The sequence below is a fragment of the Dunckerocampus dactyliophorus genome, chromosome 20, assembly GCF_027744805.1.
Source record: "Dunckerocampus dactyliophorus isolate RoL2022-P2 chromosome 20, RoL_Ddac_1.1, whole genome shotgun sequence".
Taxonomy (NCBI): Eukaryota; Metazoa; Chordata; class Actinopteri; order Syngnathiformes; family Syngnathidae; genus Dunckerocampus; species Dunckerocampus dactyliophorus.
Genome location: NC_072838.1, coordinates 2298596 through 2313906, shown reverse-complemented (window position 1 = coordinate 2313906; position 15311 = coordinate 2298596). Strand labels below are relative to the sequence as shown.

The 15311-nt window shown below is 49.0% G+C and overlaps 2 protein-coding genes across 2 annotated transcripts; both read right to left on the bottom strand.

The window, feature by feature from the left end:
- Positions 1-519: 519 nt before the first annotated feature.
- On the bottom strand, positions 520-1946 carry LOC129173610 (protein lifeguard 1-like). The gene is made up of 5 exons (XM_054764662.1): positions 1938-1946; positions 1692-1856; positions 1461-1644; positions 880-968; positions 520-815 (listed from the first exon to the last, which is right to left on the bottom strand). The coding sequence occupies exons 1-5, from the start codon at positions 1944-1946 to the stop codon at positions 540-542; spliced, it is 723 nt and encodes a 240-aa protein (XP_054620637.1). The 3' UTR covers positions 520-539.
- A 1431-nt stretch (positions 1947-3377) lies between these two features.
- Positions 3378-15270, bottom strand: grinaa (glutamate receptor, ionotropic, N-methyl D-aspartate-associated protein 1a (glutamate binding)). The gene is made up of 7 exons (XM_054764436.1): positions 15038-15270; positions 9419-9747; positions 6156-6271; positions 5863-6063; positions 5648-5776; positions 4792-4935; positions 3378-4716 (listed from the first exon to the last, which is right to left on the bottom strand). Exons 2-7 carry the CDS (start codon positions 9708-9710, stop codon positions 4567-4569), a joined length of 1032 nt encoding a protein of 343 aa, XP_054620411.1. The 5' UTR covers positions 9711-9747; positions 15038-15270; the 3' UTR covers positions 3378-4566.
- Between the last annotated feature and the right edge of the window lie 41 nt (positions 15271-15311).

Here is a 15311-nt window from a genome sequence, read left to right as displayed (position 1 = left end):
TTGCACGTGTGAGTCCAGCGTTAGGCTTTGACTTTAAGAACTGAGCAAGAAAAAGACAAAACCGTAGAGTTATTCATCACTCGCTAGTCGTATAGAATCATCATTAGTGGTGTTTCTTGTGGCCCAGCAGCATCTGGGTGTCCACGGCCAGGAACTGCAAAACAAAGCTCACACGAAAAGACGAGTGAAGGCGATGGACACGAGGAACGTTGGCAGACGCTTACGCAGGCGAACATGAGGGCCCCCAGCAAGGCGTGGAGGATGCCGAAGAGAAGCGGCACAATCAGACACACAAACGGCACACCTTGACAGGAAGTGAAGTCATATTTGCTTTGCATTCACCAAAGACACACAAGGAAGCACAGCAGTGAAATCAATCATACGACTAATAGTACTACTAAAAGGTGTGGGGATGTTTGTGTTGCGCATGTGGACCTTTAGTGAGAAGAGGACCACGGTGAAGCAAACGACGGTGATGATGCCCCCGGCCACGATGACGGTGTCGGTGATCATGCCTGCCTTGTAGGACAGGCACAGGGTCAGAATGGACTGAAGGAGAACAAGGAGTTGGGCGGTGAAAGAGGCTTGATGTTGGGTGATGTTCTTTCTTCACCAGGGTCACCAGGTTCCAGGGGTGCTTGCGGCAGAAAGCTGCAGCAGCTGAGTACATTGAGACAGATCAGGAAGACCACGTTGGAGATGTAGACTGAGTACGTCCATTGGTCGCTCCACACAAAAAGCTCGGGGTCCACCCCGAAGGTGAAGACGGCCACGGCGGAGGTGACCAGCAGCTGCACGGTGAAAACCATGAAGACCTGCCGAGTGGAGAAAGAAGCTGAATATGATGGAGGTGACGTTCACAGAGACATAAAAAGGTACTTTTCTGATGAAGGCCCGTCGGATGCTCTTGTACTCAAAGGTTGAGTTGATGGAGTCGTTGCCATGGTAACCGGGGTCGCTGTCAGGCGCTGGTGAGGAAAAAACATGATGAACTGCTTCCCATACAGAGACTCTTATTTTGAAACCCTTTGAAAGTGTCACATTCACTGATTTGCAAATGCATATGTTGACGTATGCACACGCATCATGATCAGGTATACAGGTTAGACGATGACGCCATCTAGCCCGCCGGACACCACAACCCAGCACCACAGATAGATTGCAGTCCTGTGGGAAACACTCAACAGCATCTGACAAACTCTCCATTTCAGCAATCGGGACATCTTCTCAACAGACAACACTATACTGTACAAAGCAAACATGAATGTACTTTAGAGTAGTCTGTGTACAGCTTGCATAGTATTCATCGATATCTAGCAACACAAGTGAGTAGCAAGATAACTGTATCTTGACTGATGCATGAGTGCTGCCGGGGCTGGGGATCTGTGGTTCACTGAGGGGAGAGATGCACTGTGACATTGTGGAGCAGAAACTGTGCCACATGTTTTCTTCCTACTCACCAGCGGGGTCTCCAAGAAAACCAGGCTGCCCAGGTCCCTTGTATGGCCCCTGTGGGTAGGGCATCTGGGGGTAGGACATCTGGAGGTTGGGCATCTGGAGGTAGGGCATCTGGGGGTAGGGCATCTGGGGGTAGGGGATCTGGAGGTAGGGCATCTGGGGGTAGGGCATCTGGGGGTAGGCCATCTGGAGGTTGGGCATCTGGAGGTCGGGCATCCGGGGGTAAGGGATACGGGGCAGGAACAAAGCCTGCCGGCAGTCGGCGGGTACGGTCCTCTGGGGGCCTGGTGGGAATCGGGCGGGGGCATGCCAAAGCCTGGTTGCATGGGTCCGTAGACGTTGTTGTGGAGTGGGTTGGTTTCCCCCATGACGGGGTAGCCGTTAGTCTTCAGACGAACCTTGCACAACAGGTGTGCTTGAGCTTAGTCATAAGGACTCGGGTATGATCATTTTTAAAAATTCTGTCTATCATACCATACCTGGGTCATAACGGCTTTACATGGGGGGCTGTGGGGGATATGTAAGCAAACAACCGCAACTAGACTACTCAATCATTTGCGGTTGCTTGCAAATATAAAAAAAATACATTTTTTTTTATGTTTACCCGAATTTAAAATGAATCCCCATTTTTTTTCCCTTTCCAATTCTCCCCTATAGCAACGCATAGTTTTACTCCTCTAGAAAGAGATTTGAACTGATAATTTGAACTGCATATCCCATCCCTTTTTTCCACTAAAATCAATGGTCATGATCCTTTACTTTTTTTTCTTACTTTCATACAATTCACTATGCTCTCGTCAGGACAAAATACGAATTATAAAAAAAACAAGTTTTAAAATCATTTAACATTTTGCTGATTTTTTTTCTGATTTTATTTGTGTTATGAAATAGAAATAACCTCTTTTCTGATATAGAAATATATTTGAACAAAAATCACAGGAATAATATGTGATAACCATAATGTGTAATAACCATAAACACACACACACAGAAAAAAAACAACACTGAAACAAAACCATATGCTTTGGGTAAGACAATACGTTGTTGCAACATACCAGTATGCATGTTCAGTAATATTATTTTCCAGACCATATATGAATGAATCATTTTACGTCAGTCATTCAGCAGCACAAAAAAAGGTTGTTTATCCAAATGAAGGGTCATTTGGACATGCAAAATTGTGAATTGTACTATGTGATGTGCTACTGTTTGACTCATGCATGTTCAGGATGAATCAAAACCATGAACCATGAACCATGCAGCGTCAATTGTATGCCAACTGGCTTGCTAACTGCACTGTATACAATGCCTGGTAAGCATCATGGAAGCACTGAGATTCTCCCATTCCTTCAAGTAACGCAACCTTCACCTCTTAAAAAATACATATATCATGATATAACAAAAAAGTACGTATATTTCCTCTTAGCTATTATAGAGCTATATAAACATATCAATTCTGGACATACATTTAATCCGAGGAATTTTACACGATCGAAAATATCTGAGAGATCGACAGTGTAAAACCCTTAAATTATCAATCATAAATCTACATTTCAATCATACTTACACGTGAAATGTTCGTCCACACCCTTTGAACTGGCGATTTGTGCAGTTAATAGCTGCACATGCAGGCATCTTAAGGCAAACTGTGTCCAATCCGAATTAATAAAAGTTCACCACGAATGCAAAAGCTTGTCGAGAAGTGTTTCTTGCGAGTAGCAATATGGCGGCCGTGTGGTCATTGACCAATGGTGTATCCAGATATATAATACAGATCAGTGGGGAAAAGCCATTGTTTACTGCATATCCACATTTCAAGTAAAAATTCATTTGTTTCAATTACATTTATAACATACAATAAAGCTAGTTTACTTGCCTAGCACCGTGTTCACTTTGAAAGCACACAGGACCCAATAAGAAAAAAGGCATTTGCACGTTTTCAAATTGTATGTTTTAATGTGAAGCCAACAGCAGTGAGGAGGATTGCATTTCCTTTCTGAATCAATGCATATGTACAAAGCAAAACAGACTTGCAGTCCAAAAGTACCTTTCCTATGCACATCAAACCAACTTGCAGTTCTATGTACACTTTTTTGCACATTTACTTCAATACAAACATCATCTGTCCTCCATGTGCCAACAATGCACATGCAACAAAACAGGGCCATGCACAGGGTCAAATTGGAAATAAGATCATAAGAATGGAAACAAAAATAAATGTACTTGTTAGGGACTGCAGTAGTGTCACTGTAGAAACATAACATCATTCTTTTAATATTAGATTAACAGCAGCTGTAAGATCAATAAATAAATAAGTTAGTGCAATTTTTCATTGCATGTGTGATTCCAGCGTTGGACTACTTCGTTAATATTCAATTAAAAACTTCAACAAAATAAGGAGCGGTGCTACCAATACTTCAATAATCATTCATTGAAACGTGAAAAAACTAAATACAGTACTCAAACTTTCACTTCACGCCAAGGATAGAGCAAGAAGAAGACAACAGAGAAGGGGAATGAAGCCTTGCATGTCATACATGTCAAAAGCAACACGAGAGGAATGACTGCAGGCGACGCAGAGGGGAGGGGTACTGGCTTTAGCGTATAGTCTACACGGAACTATTTACAGCCGTAGAGTTATTCATCACTCGCTAATCGTATAGAATCGTCATTAGTGGTGTTTTCATGGTCAGCATGCAGTTAGAGAGCGGGAAAGATGCATCTGAAGTAGGAGGAGATTTCTAGCTTTCGTCTTTTCAAGCAAAGCAGCTCAGCATCAAGCACCGCTGACCTTCCGCCTTCTTTTGTGCCTGAACACCCACCGGGTTAAGATACGCTTGATGCCCAGCCAAACTGGAGGCCGGGTGACGTGGCCACCAAAGGCACCATACCGTGTTAGTAGAAGTGGAGGACTGGCAAACGTGAGCGAGTGAAGAAAAGCGAGACCATTAAAATCGTGGCTGACAAACAATCAACGACGCATCCCGCCCAGCTACATACACATCATGTCTCAACCGCAGCCACATGAAACGGTAGAATGAGGGGGAAAAAGCTGACATCAATTAGGTAAGAAGACAACAAGAGGAAGGTGTGTTCTCCATGAACTCCTCATTCACGGGAGCGTCCCACAATGGCCAAGATGTAGAGGAAAATGTTGATGATGTCCGTGTAGAGGTTGAGGGCGGCGAAAATGTACTCCTCAGGACTCAGGGACAGCTTCTTGTTGCCCAGCAGCAGCTGGGTGTCCACAGCCAGGAACTGCAACCAGGATGACAAAACAACGCTCAGACGGAAAGAGGATGACGGACACGAGAAACGTTGGCGGACGCTTACGCAGGTGAACAAGAGGGCCCCCAGCGAGGCGTAGACGATGTGCAGGATCTTATCGCGGATGAACATGCAGAGGATGCCGAAGAGCAGCAGCACAATCAGACAAACAAACAGGACGCCTTGACAGGAAGTGAAGTCGTACTTGCTCTGCATTCACCAAAGACACACAAGGAAGCACAGCAGTGAAATATAACAATCAATCATAATATTTAGGGGTGCACGATAATTATTGGACCCATATGGAGGGGATTAGGACGTCATACTGGTAAATCCTTAAAAAAAAAAACTTCCCCTGAGCTCACTTGTAAAAAAAAAACAAAAAACATTCACTTTAAGAGGAAGGGTGTTGTACCAAATGCTAAGCGATGAAGGGGGGGGACCCATTGAGCACAAAAAAAACCTCATCAGCCACCTGAAACGCCAGCGCCGCAGCGTTTGACAAGTGCAAAAGGTTTGCCAGAGACCTCAGTGACGTCACACTGGCTACTCGGAGCATGTGCCCGAATACAGTGCGCCTTGCTCGGCAACACCAAGTTCCCTCCCCTCCATACTCTGGTTCTCCTGATAGTAGTGATGTGATGTAGTAGTCATGTCATCATGTTTGATTAGGACAAAACAGGTACAGTTGGTCAAATCCTAATTTGTTGCAGTCCTTCTTACCTCCAGGTGTGCACAAACTACACTTATTTCTAAATAAAAAAAAGTAGATGTAAAATATGGTTATTGGTGCCATACCGGTCTTCAGAAGCAGAAAGTCAACGTATTGGTTTGGGAGAAGAAAAAAAAAAAAAAAAAAAAAAAAAAGATTGTGCATCATACTGCGAAAAGGTGTGGGGATGTTTGTGTTGTGCGTGCAGACCTGTAGTGAGAAGAGGACCACGGTGAAGCAAACGACGGCGGTGATCCCCACAGCCATGATGACGGTGTCGGTGTCATAGAAGCTGGCAATCATGCCCACCATGTAGGACAGGCTCAGGGTCAGAATGGACTGTGGAAGAGCAAAAAAAAAAAAAAAAAGACAACAACAAAGAGTTGAGTGGTAAAAGAGACTTGATGTTGGGTGATGTTGTTTACCAGGGCCACCAGGTTCCAGGGGTGCTTGCGGCGGAAATCTCCGCAGCAGCTGAGCACGATGAGAGAGACCAGGAAGACCACGTAGGAGATGTAGTACGTCCATGGGTTCTTCCGCACAAACAGCTTGGCCTCATCCACAAAGGTGAAGACGGCCACGAAGGAGAAGGTGACCAGTAGCTGCACGGTGAGAACCATGAAGACCTGGCGGGTGGAGAAGAAGATGAAGGAGGCGACGTTCATGGAGACATGATAGATAGATACTTTATTCATCAGACGAATAAACGCAAAGGTACTTTTCTGATGAAGGCCTGTCGGATGCTCTTGTCCTCAAAGCCTGAGTTGGTGAAGTCCTCGTTGTCGTAGTAGGTCGGAGGCACATCGCCATGGTAACCAGCGCTGCCGCCAGGCACTGATGGAAGGAACATCATGATGAAATGCTTCCCATACACTCCACCACTCATACATTGGAGCCACCACAGATGAACAATTCCCCATGTTTAGATACTCTTATTTTGAAACCCTTTGAAAGTGCCATGTTCCCTTATTTGCAAATGCATATGTTGACTTATGCATACTCATGGTCAGTTATGCAAGTTAGACCTTTCTGTCCATCTTCTTCCACTTATCCGAGGTCGGGTCACAGGGGCAGCAGCCTAGGCAGTGAAGCCCAGACTTCCCTCTCCCTGGCTACTTCGTCCAGCTCCTCTCGGCAGATCCCAAGATGTTCCCAGACCAGTTGAGAGACAGTCTCTCCAACGTGTCCTGGGTCTTCGAGGCCTCCTACTGGCCGGCTGTAGCCTTAAGACCTCCCTATCCTGGCCAGATTCCCCGAGTCACCTCATCTGGCTCCTCTCAATGCAGAGTAGCAGCACTTCTACTTAAGAGTTTCTCCCTGATGACAGTTCTTCTCACCTTATCTCCAAGGGAGAGCTCAGCCACCCTAAAGAGAAACTCATTTCAGATCTTGTCCTTTCGGTCACTACCCAAAGCTTATGACCATAGGTGAGGGTAGGAACGTAGAACCACCAATTGAGAGCTTTGCCTTTCAGTTCAGCTCCCTCTTCACAACAGACCCATGCAGACTCCGCATCACTGCAGACGCCGCACCTATCTGCCTGTCCATCTCGCTGGACAGGCACGAGATTCACTCGTGAACAATACCCCGAGGTACTCCTCCACTTGGGGCATGATCTCATCCCATGGACTCAGACTGAGGTGCTGAATCTCATCCCGGCCACGAACCGATCCAGTGAGAGTTGAAGTTCACGACTGATGAAGCCAGCAAGACCACATCATCTGCAAAAAGCAGAGACCCAATCCTGCAGCCACCAAAACGGAACCCCTCAACGCCCTGGCTGTGACTAGAAATTCTCTCCATAAAAGTAATGAACAGAATTTGTGACAAAGGGCAGCCCTGGCGGAGTCCAATTCTCACTGGAAAAAGATCCGACATATTGGCGGCAATGCGAACTAAACTCTGACACCAGTCATACATGGAACGAACCGCCTGAATTAGGTGGTGCGCTATCCCATATTCCCAGGGTACTACCCACAGAATTCCTCGAGGAACACTGTCAAATGCCTTCTCCAAGTCCACAAAACACATGTAGACTGGTTGGGCAAACTCCCATGCACCCTCACGGACCCTGCCGAGAGTGTAGAGCTGGTCCACCGTTCCACGATCAGGACAAAAACAACACTGCTCCTCCTGAAATCACATTCAACTATCTGGCAGATCCTCCTCTCCAGAACCCCTGAATAACCCTTACCAGGAAGGCTGAGAAGTGTGATCCCACAATAGTTGGAACACACCCTCTGATCCCCCCTTTTTTTTAAAAAAAAAAAAAAAAAAAAAAAGGAACCACCACCCCGGTCTGCCAATCCAGGAGGTACTGCCCCCGATGTTGACGTGATGCTGCAGAGTTGTGTCAACCAAGACGTGCCTACAGCATCCATATTATCAGACACCCACCATCAAGTCCCCAGGCACTGCTTCCTCATTGGAAGATATGTTGGTGGGATTGAGGAGGTCTTCCAAGTATTCCTTCCACCGATCCACAACATCTTGAGTTGAGGTCAGCAGCACACCATCCCCACCATACATGGTGTTGATTGTGCACTGCTTCCCCCTCCTGAGATGGATGGGGGTCCAGAATCTCTTTGAAGCAGTCCGGAAGTCATACCGTGTTTTTGCCTCATCCACCACTGGAGCCACAGACCGCTTGGCCTGCCGATACCTGTCAGCTGCCTCTAGAGTCCCATGGGCCAAAAGGGCCCGATAGCACTCCTTCAGCTTGAATGACAATCCCTCGCCACTGGTGTCCATCAACGGGTTCTGTGATTACCGCCACGACTGGCACCAACCACCTTATGGCCACAGCTCCGATCAGCCGCCCTGACAATGGAGGAACATGGCCCACTCAGATTCAATGTCCGCTACCTCCCTCCGAACATGCTCAAAGCTCTCCCAGAGGTGGGAGTTCAAGCTCCTGACAGGGGACCCCAGACGTTCCCAGCAGACCCTCACAACGTGTTTGGGCCTACCACAAAATATTGCTCGAGTTCAGATCAGGGGGGGGTCGTTCCTCCCAATCACACCTTTCCAGGTCTCACTGTTGCTGCCAACATGACCGTTGACGTTCCCCAGCAGAACAGAACACGGGAATCCCCCGAGGGAGCACGAGTACACCTTTTACATTTCAGCCGTCGTTATGACAGTACACTAGGTCCCCAACTTACGAACACTTGACTAGCAAACACTCGCGGATACGAACACAAGCCGACTGATTTATACTGCTACTGTACATGCTTGACCAGTAGAGGGCACTGTGACACTGCTCATGCAGCCTTAGAGCTAATGAGACCAACAGAGGAAGAGTTAGACACTGGGGAGATACAGTGTAAAGCTAAATTGTACAACCTGGACAGAGTGTGTGATTAAAGTTTATGAAGAGTTAATAGGCCTGCTTAATTCTACACCACCCACAGAACACTACCTCTTTTAGAAGAGTCTAACGACCACTTGTCCTTTTTTTCCAGTATCTCCTCCTCCAACTCCACCACAACGACGTATGCTGGACCACTCCTCTTCAAAGGTAAATAACATTTATCGTTACGTATTATTATATCACTTTTATTATTGTTTTTTTCATTAATTATCCTCGTTTAATATTACTACTGCATCCAAACTCATATTTACATACATACACATATACTGTATATGTATACACGTACATGTAGTACCTACAGTATATCATTGGTAATACTACCTTTTTCCCTACTTAAGAACGATTCAACATAAGAACGGTCGTCTGGAACCAAATGTGTTCGTTATTTGGTGACTTAGTGTATATCTTCTCAACAACATGATATAAAGTAAACTTGAATGTAATTTAGAGTAGTCTGTGTACAGCTTGCATAGCAGTCATTTAATATCTGGCGACACAAGTGAGGCGTAAGATGCATGAGTGCTGCCGGGGTGGGGAGCGGTGGTTCAATGAGGGGAAAGATGACATTGTGAAGCAGAAACTGAGCTTCATGTTTTCTTCCTACTCACCAGAGGGGTCTCCAGGGAAGCCAGGCTGCCCAGGTCCCTGGTAGGGACCTTGTGGGTAGGGCTGTGGGTAGGGCATCTGGGGGTACGGCATCTGAGGGTACGGGGCAGGGCCAAAGCCTGCCTGGGGGAACCCTGGCTGGCCGTAGCCACCGGCTGGCGGGTACGGTCCTCCGGGGGCCTGGTGGTAGTTGGGCGGGGGCATGCCAAAACCCGGCTGCGTGGGTCCGTAGACATTGTTGTGGAGTGGGTTGGTCTCCCCCATGACGGGGTAGCCGCTCTTGTCCTGGGACATGGTTTTGAGGAAGGTTCAAGTGGGTGCAGGAACAAATCTATGAAAATAAAACACAGTATTAGGAAGTACATGCTAAGTACATGTTAGCTTTATGGAGGACGTGCAGACGTCCTTCAGGGTAAGCACATGTATTATTCAGTGCTGTGTGTCACAATAACGACTGGTCTTCCAAGACAACAAAAAGACATGTAGGTGAGTGAGCTTCCTCCACCTCCATCCTGCAGCATCTTTGCACAACACAGTAAAGTAACTGCAACACCACATCGCTCCACTGCATCCTGGCAGAAAAAAAACAAACTCACTAATGTGATGCATTGGAGGAAGAAAACCACTGAATGTGACCCGGGAAGGGACCACTGATTTTTTTTCCCCCTTCCCCTGTCCTGTCCAGCCTTTAAAGCAGATAGAATTGTAGATCTAAATGCCGTCAAGTGCTCAACAGATTTACTCTGCCAGGGAGAAGTGTGATATACAATTCCACTGTTATACAGAATTTATTTGACTTAGATGCTTGTTATTAAGCAAATTTGGAGCGGATAAGAGGCGGACAAAAAAAAAAAAAAAAAAAAAAAAAAAAACAAGAGACAAGGACAACAGCAGCAACAACAACAATTGTGACAACAAGAACAGAACAACAGAAACATACAGAACTACATCAGCAAATAAATGTCTCTGATGACTATAAAGACGAACAAGGACATAAGGACAAAATAATATCAACAACCACAATGATAATACTGCATTGAGACAATCACACATAATAGTAGTCATAAAATGATGAACCATGATAGTGATCACAATGACAATACTGCATTGAAACAGTCACACATAATAGTAGTAATGAAATGATTATCTATGATAGTGAACAGAATGACAGCGGGCCGAAGGACAGCCAACCCCTGAGACCAGCGAGAGATCACACCCCACAAAGGCAGACGAGTACCGAGGGCCACAAACCGGCAGGCCCAGAGACGCCCCCACAACCGGAAAGAAGCCCGCACACGCCGGAAGCGCCACACACACACACACACACACACACACACACACACACACACACACACACACACACACACACACACACACACACACACACTGGTCAACTGCCCGACACCCGAAAGCCTCGCCCTATCCCCCATTGGTAACCCAAGGAGCAGCGGAGCCGGGGACCCCGGGGTCCCAGACATACAATACAGAACCCAGGCACGGAGAGCGTGGACTGCCGGGGAGCAGGCAGACACCAGGCCACACCCTCCCATTGTTAGGACGCCGCCAGCAAGGCAGACAGAGGAGTCAGCGAGGAGAAAAGCGGGAAAATGAGCAAGCGGGCGGGCAAGCGGGCGGGCAAACGGGCGAGCAGCCAGGCGAACCACCACACAGCGCCAACCGACACCCGCGGGGAAGCAAACCCCGGACAGGGAGCGGGAGCTCCGCACCCCAAGCCACAGGGAGGCCAAGCACCAGAGCCGAGAAGGCGAGACCAGCAGCAGACCAGCCGACGGACCCCACCAGCCACCAGAAGCCAGACCAGCTACATGCCACCAGAGCTGACAGGGCACCACCCGCGCACCGAAGCCCCACCCCGACAATCCCGCAGACAGACCGGGGGAGGCGAGGACACAGACAGCGGCCCAGCAAAGCACAAAGAGCAGCGGCGACAAACACCCAAGCGCCCGGCAGAGCACAACCCCCCCAGCGGGCCCGGCCCACCCAGGCCCACAGTACCCGCAAGCATGACCAAGCCCCAACCCACCAGTCGGCCCGGCCCCCCAGCAGCCGCCGCAGCTCAGCAACCACAAGCCCCTGCGGCGGCACGCGGGCCAATCGCAGCACCGGCACCGCCACCTGGAGACTGCCGAACCCGCCCCAAGAGCGCAGAGGCGCCCGCGGCAGGTGTCAGTCCAGGGAAAGCACCGCAAGCCGCCCCCCTGGCGCAAGCCCCGGCATCAACAGGCCCCAGAGGGCCACCCCAGGGAAAGGCAGGCGAACCAGACAAAGGCATCCCACAAGCCAGGCCACCTTGGACGAGCCACCACGACGGCCAGGTCCCCGGCCACACCCCCGACCCTTGCGGGCAGGCGCCGCGGAACAGGCACCCCAATCCAGCCCATTTTTTATTAATAAAAAATAATAAATAAAATAAAATAAAATAAAAGAGGACAGCTATGAAGAGCTGGTCTCTGTGTCCCTGAGGGGTGTATCTGTGTGCATGTATATGATAGGGGTGTATGTGGATGATAGCTAATGATGCAATTAAAATCGGGGGACAGCTGCCGCTCGGAGGGCTCCTCACCTGACCAGCACCCCCCAAACCCTAAGTGTCTACTGTGCGATTAAAATTGGGGGGCAACAGGTCAGTGGCACGGCAGGGGCAAAGGAGCCCTGCAAGGCAACTCCCCTCCCAAACCACGCCTGACCGTAGGCCACCCACCAAAGTCCTATATGTATGTGAGGTGGTGCAGTGGAACAGGAAGGACGGGGGCCCCATACCCCAACGCCGCCCAAACCAAGCAGGGGGGGGGACCAAGGACACATGACCGACCGGCCACTCACCACAGCCCAGGCTCGGGCAAGCCACAGGCCGCAGGACACACCACAGGCCCTACCCGGCCCGCCAGGATGCCCAGTCCGGCCCACCCAACCCCCCAGAGCCGCGATACCCGCATTGCCCCCCCAACACCGGAGGTAGCATCCACAGCGTCACCCCCAAACCCCCAAACACCACGGACCAGCCACACGCCCCAAGGCAGATCCGACCGCCACCAGAACAGCGGGAACTGCGCCCACACGCCCCCCGCATACCACCACGGTCGGCAAGGGAGCAACACTACGGCGACCACAAGAGCACCGGACCCCACATAGAGCGGAGCACGGCCACACCCACGAAGCACGCAAGCCAGAGGCGCCAGAGAGAGACAGAGAAGCAAGCACCGCACGACAGGGCCCACGAGAGGCGCGACCCCCCGCCGGCGCCCAAGCAGATGCCCCCGTCCGCCCCCTGCCACGCCGCAGACCAGCCACCACCCCAACCCCCTCATCCACTAACACGCCAAGGGAGAAACCCCGGAGGGAGGGAGACAACCGCCAGCCAGGAAGCAGAGACCAGCAGGTAGCAGGGACCGCCCGCCAGCCCCACCCCCAAGTTTCCGACCAAAGCCACCCCCGACCGCCCCACCCCGGAGCAAGCTTCCCCACGCCACGCAGAAGAACACCACGCCGCCCGCCCCCAAGGACCAGGACCACACCCCAAGCCAGATGAACGAGACCCCCAGGGGCAGAGACAGACAGCTTTTGTAACAAACCAGCCAATACAAAACAATACATCCAATAAAAGATAAAATTGGAAAAATAGGCGTGCAAAATACTTTTAGTAATTTAATTGACAGTAATTTAGTAATTGAATGACAGCCCCTAGTATAAACAACCAGCGGTTACAGCGGCACTTCTCATGCGAGCTCCCCGCACCATGACACAGCAGTCCGGGCACAGTGAGGGGGAACTACCGCTGTAGCTACGGAGCCCAATATCCAACGTGAAACTAACTTCACCCTGGTACAACGCAGACATGTCTGCATGGTGGTGTTGCATTTTCCTTTTCTTCTTGCGGGTGGCAGGAGTCGAGTGGCAACCAGCTTTGAGGCACATTACCGCACCTAACATGTTGGAGTGTGGCCCAGAGTTACAAAGGTTATACAGCAACTGGATTGGCCCGATCTCGTGGTGGAAGCCAGTATTACCCCATCTTCAAAATACAGCGGATCGAAAGCCGATCCCAATCCTGAAGATTGGATCGGGACATCCCTATGCAGAACTGTATTAGAACATGCAATGTGCATGCCTGAGACCAAAACAACCCCACCAAAATAGCACAGCACTATATCCCCCACATCACTGATAAGACAGTAGAAAGTATTATTTACTCACACAGCACAAATGCGTATTATTTACTGATACCGTAGAAAAGTGATGGATTATACACATCCGATCTAGCAGGTGTGATCAGCTCATTCTCAAAGGATACCTTCCGCTAGAGTTGTCCTATCAAGTGGAAGCTGTCCTACGTACAAGTAGTCTTTCAGCGGGCCTCATCAGTTCACACCTAGAGGAAGCAGCCTGCTTGGATGAGAGGCACAAAAAGTCGTCTAAGACAACCTGAAGTTCAGTTGCGATTTGAGTCAGTGCCCTGATCATGCTAGCTCATGGTCACATGTTTGACATCATCAGACAAAACACCAAGAAGCATCGCATGCTTGGTTTGTCCAATTGCACTCGTCACACAAGCAGCTAACTTTCAATGTTGGGTACTGTCACAAGGTCCATTGGGGTGTGTCTCAATTAATGCAGCAGTCTGGCAGGCTGCCCTCAATGGGACCCGCCATGTCAGCAGCATCCTCCACCACCACGTTTGAGCAGCTGTTGCCTTGTGACAGTTAGCAGGACACACATCATTTGACCATTTAACACTAGCCTGCCTCCTCATCTGCTATTTGCAAATCAATGGTCACTTCAACTGCATTACAATACAATACTTTGTGTGCTGAGTCAACAAGTGCTGGGATAAAACACTTCTAACAGCAACACTGAACTGTTTTAGCATCTAATTTGCTCATTTTATGTAGCGAGATGTGGTATAACATGGGAACATTTGTCACTACAAGCACGACAACATTGTATTCTTGTACTGGACCTCATTAGACGCAGCAGCTGAACCTAATCTTGTGTCCACGGTTTAAATACAAAAACACAGACAAAATATAGCCTCCATTATTAATCCCAAAAATCATTATGAAGTGATTACCGATCAAATTACACCAAAATAGGCGACTTTGAGACGTAAAGTGTCCTTTGAAGAACCACGATGGCGATCCGCGCCACGATGGCGTTCTGCGCCATCGGGAGCCGAAACAACATGGATCACCTCCCAGGTTACAAGGCCTCGACGGCGGTGCGGACATAAGAGCCACGTCAAACATTTCCCTTTGCATGCATGAATTATCAAGCTAAGAGTTAAAAACGTCATTAGCGGTAATGACTATGTTATCAAAGCTTCGCGAGTTAGCGTCGTTAGCTGTTAGCATGTTAACAGTGGATCTCCTTATCTTACCACACGTAGCGCCCCCGCACTCGTCCCCACAGCACTACTCCACATGTATTGCATCATTTCACCCTTTTAGGTGACATACCATGTAAAAGGCAACGATTTGTGCTTTATTATAGTCTAACCGAGACGATCCGCGCCATGCTAAAACATCACGCAGCGCTTAGCTAGCGGCCACCGCTCGCAACCATCACCAGTTAAGCTAAACCCGCTGCCAAATAATGATACTCGCCTTTTTAAAAAATAATTTGCTCCTCCAATGTCCTTCTACAACGTCCAGTGGGTGTTTAAATTCCGTCAACGGCCCTTCTCCTCGGCTTCTCTGCCCAGCAGTCAAGCGGGTCAGGCGATGACGTCACCTTACAACGTGCTTACGTAACGTGCGAGAATCTCTAGATGCGTTCGTTTGACGTTGACTTTATACGTCGGTTGGCATGGCGTCAGTGCTGACGTCACACAGAAGCCACTCGTTGAGCTGAGGGGAAAGTGGATGTATGAGGAGAGGA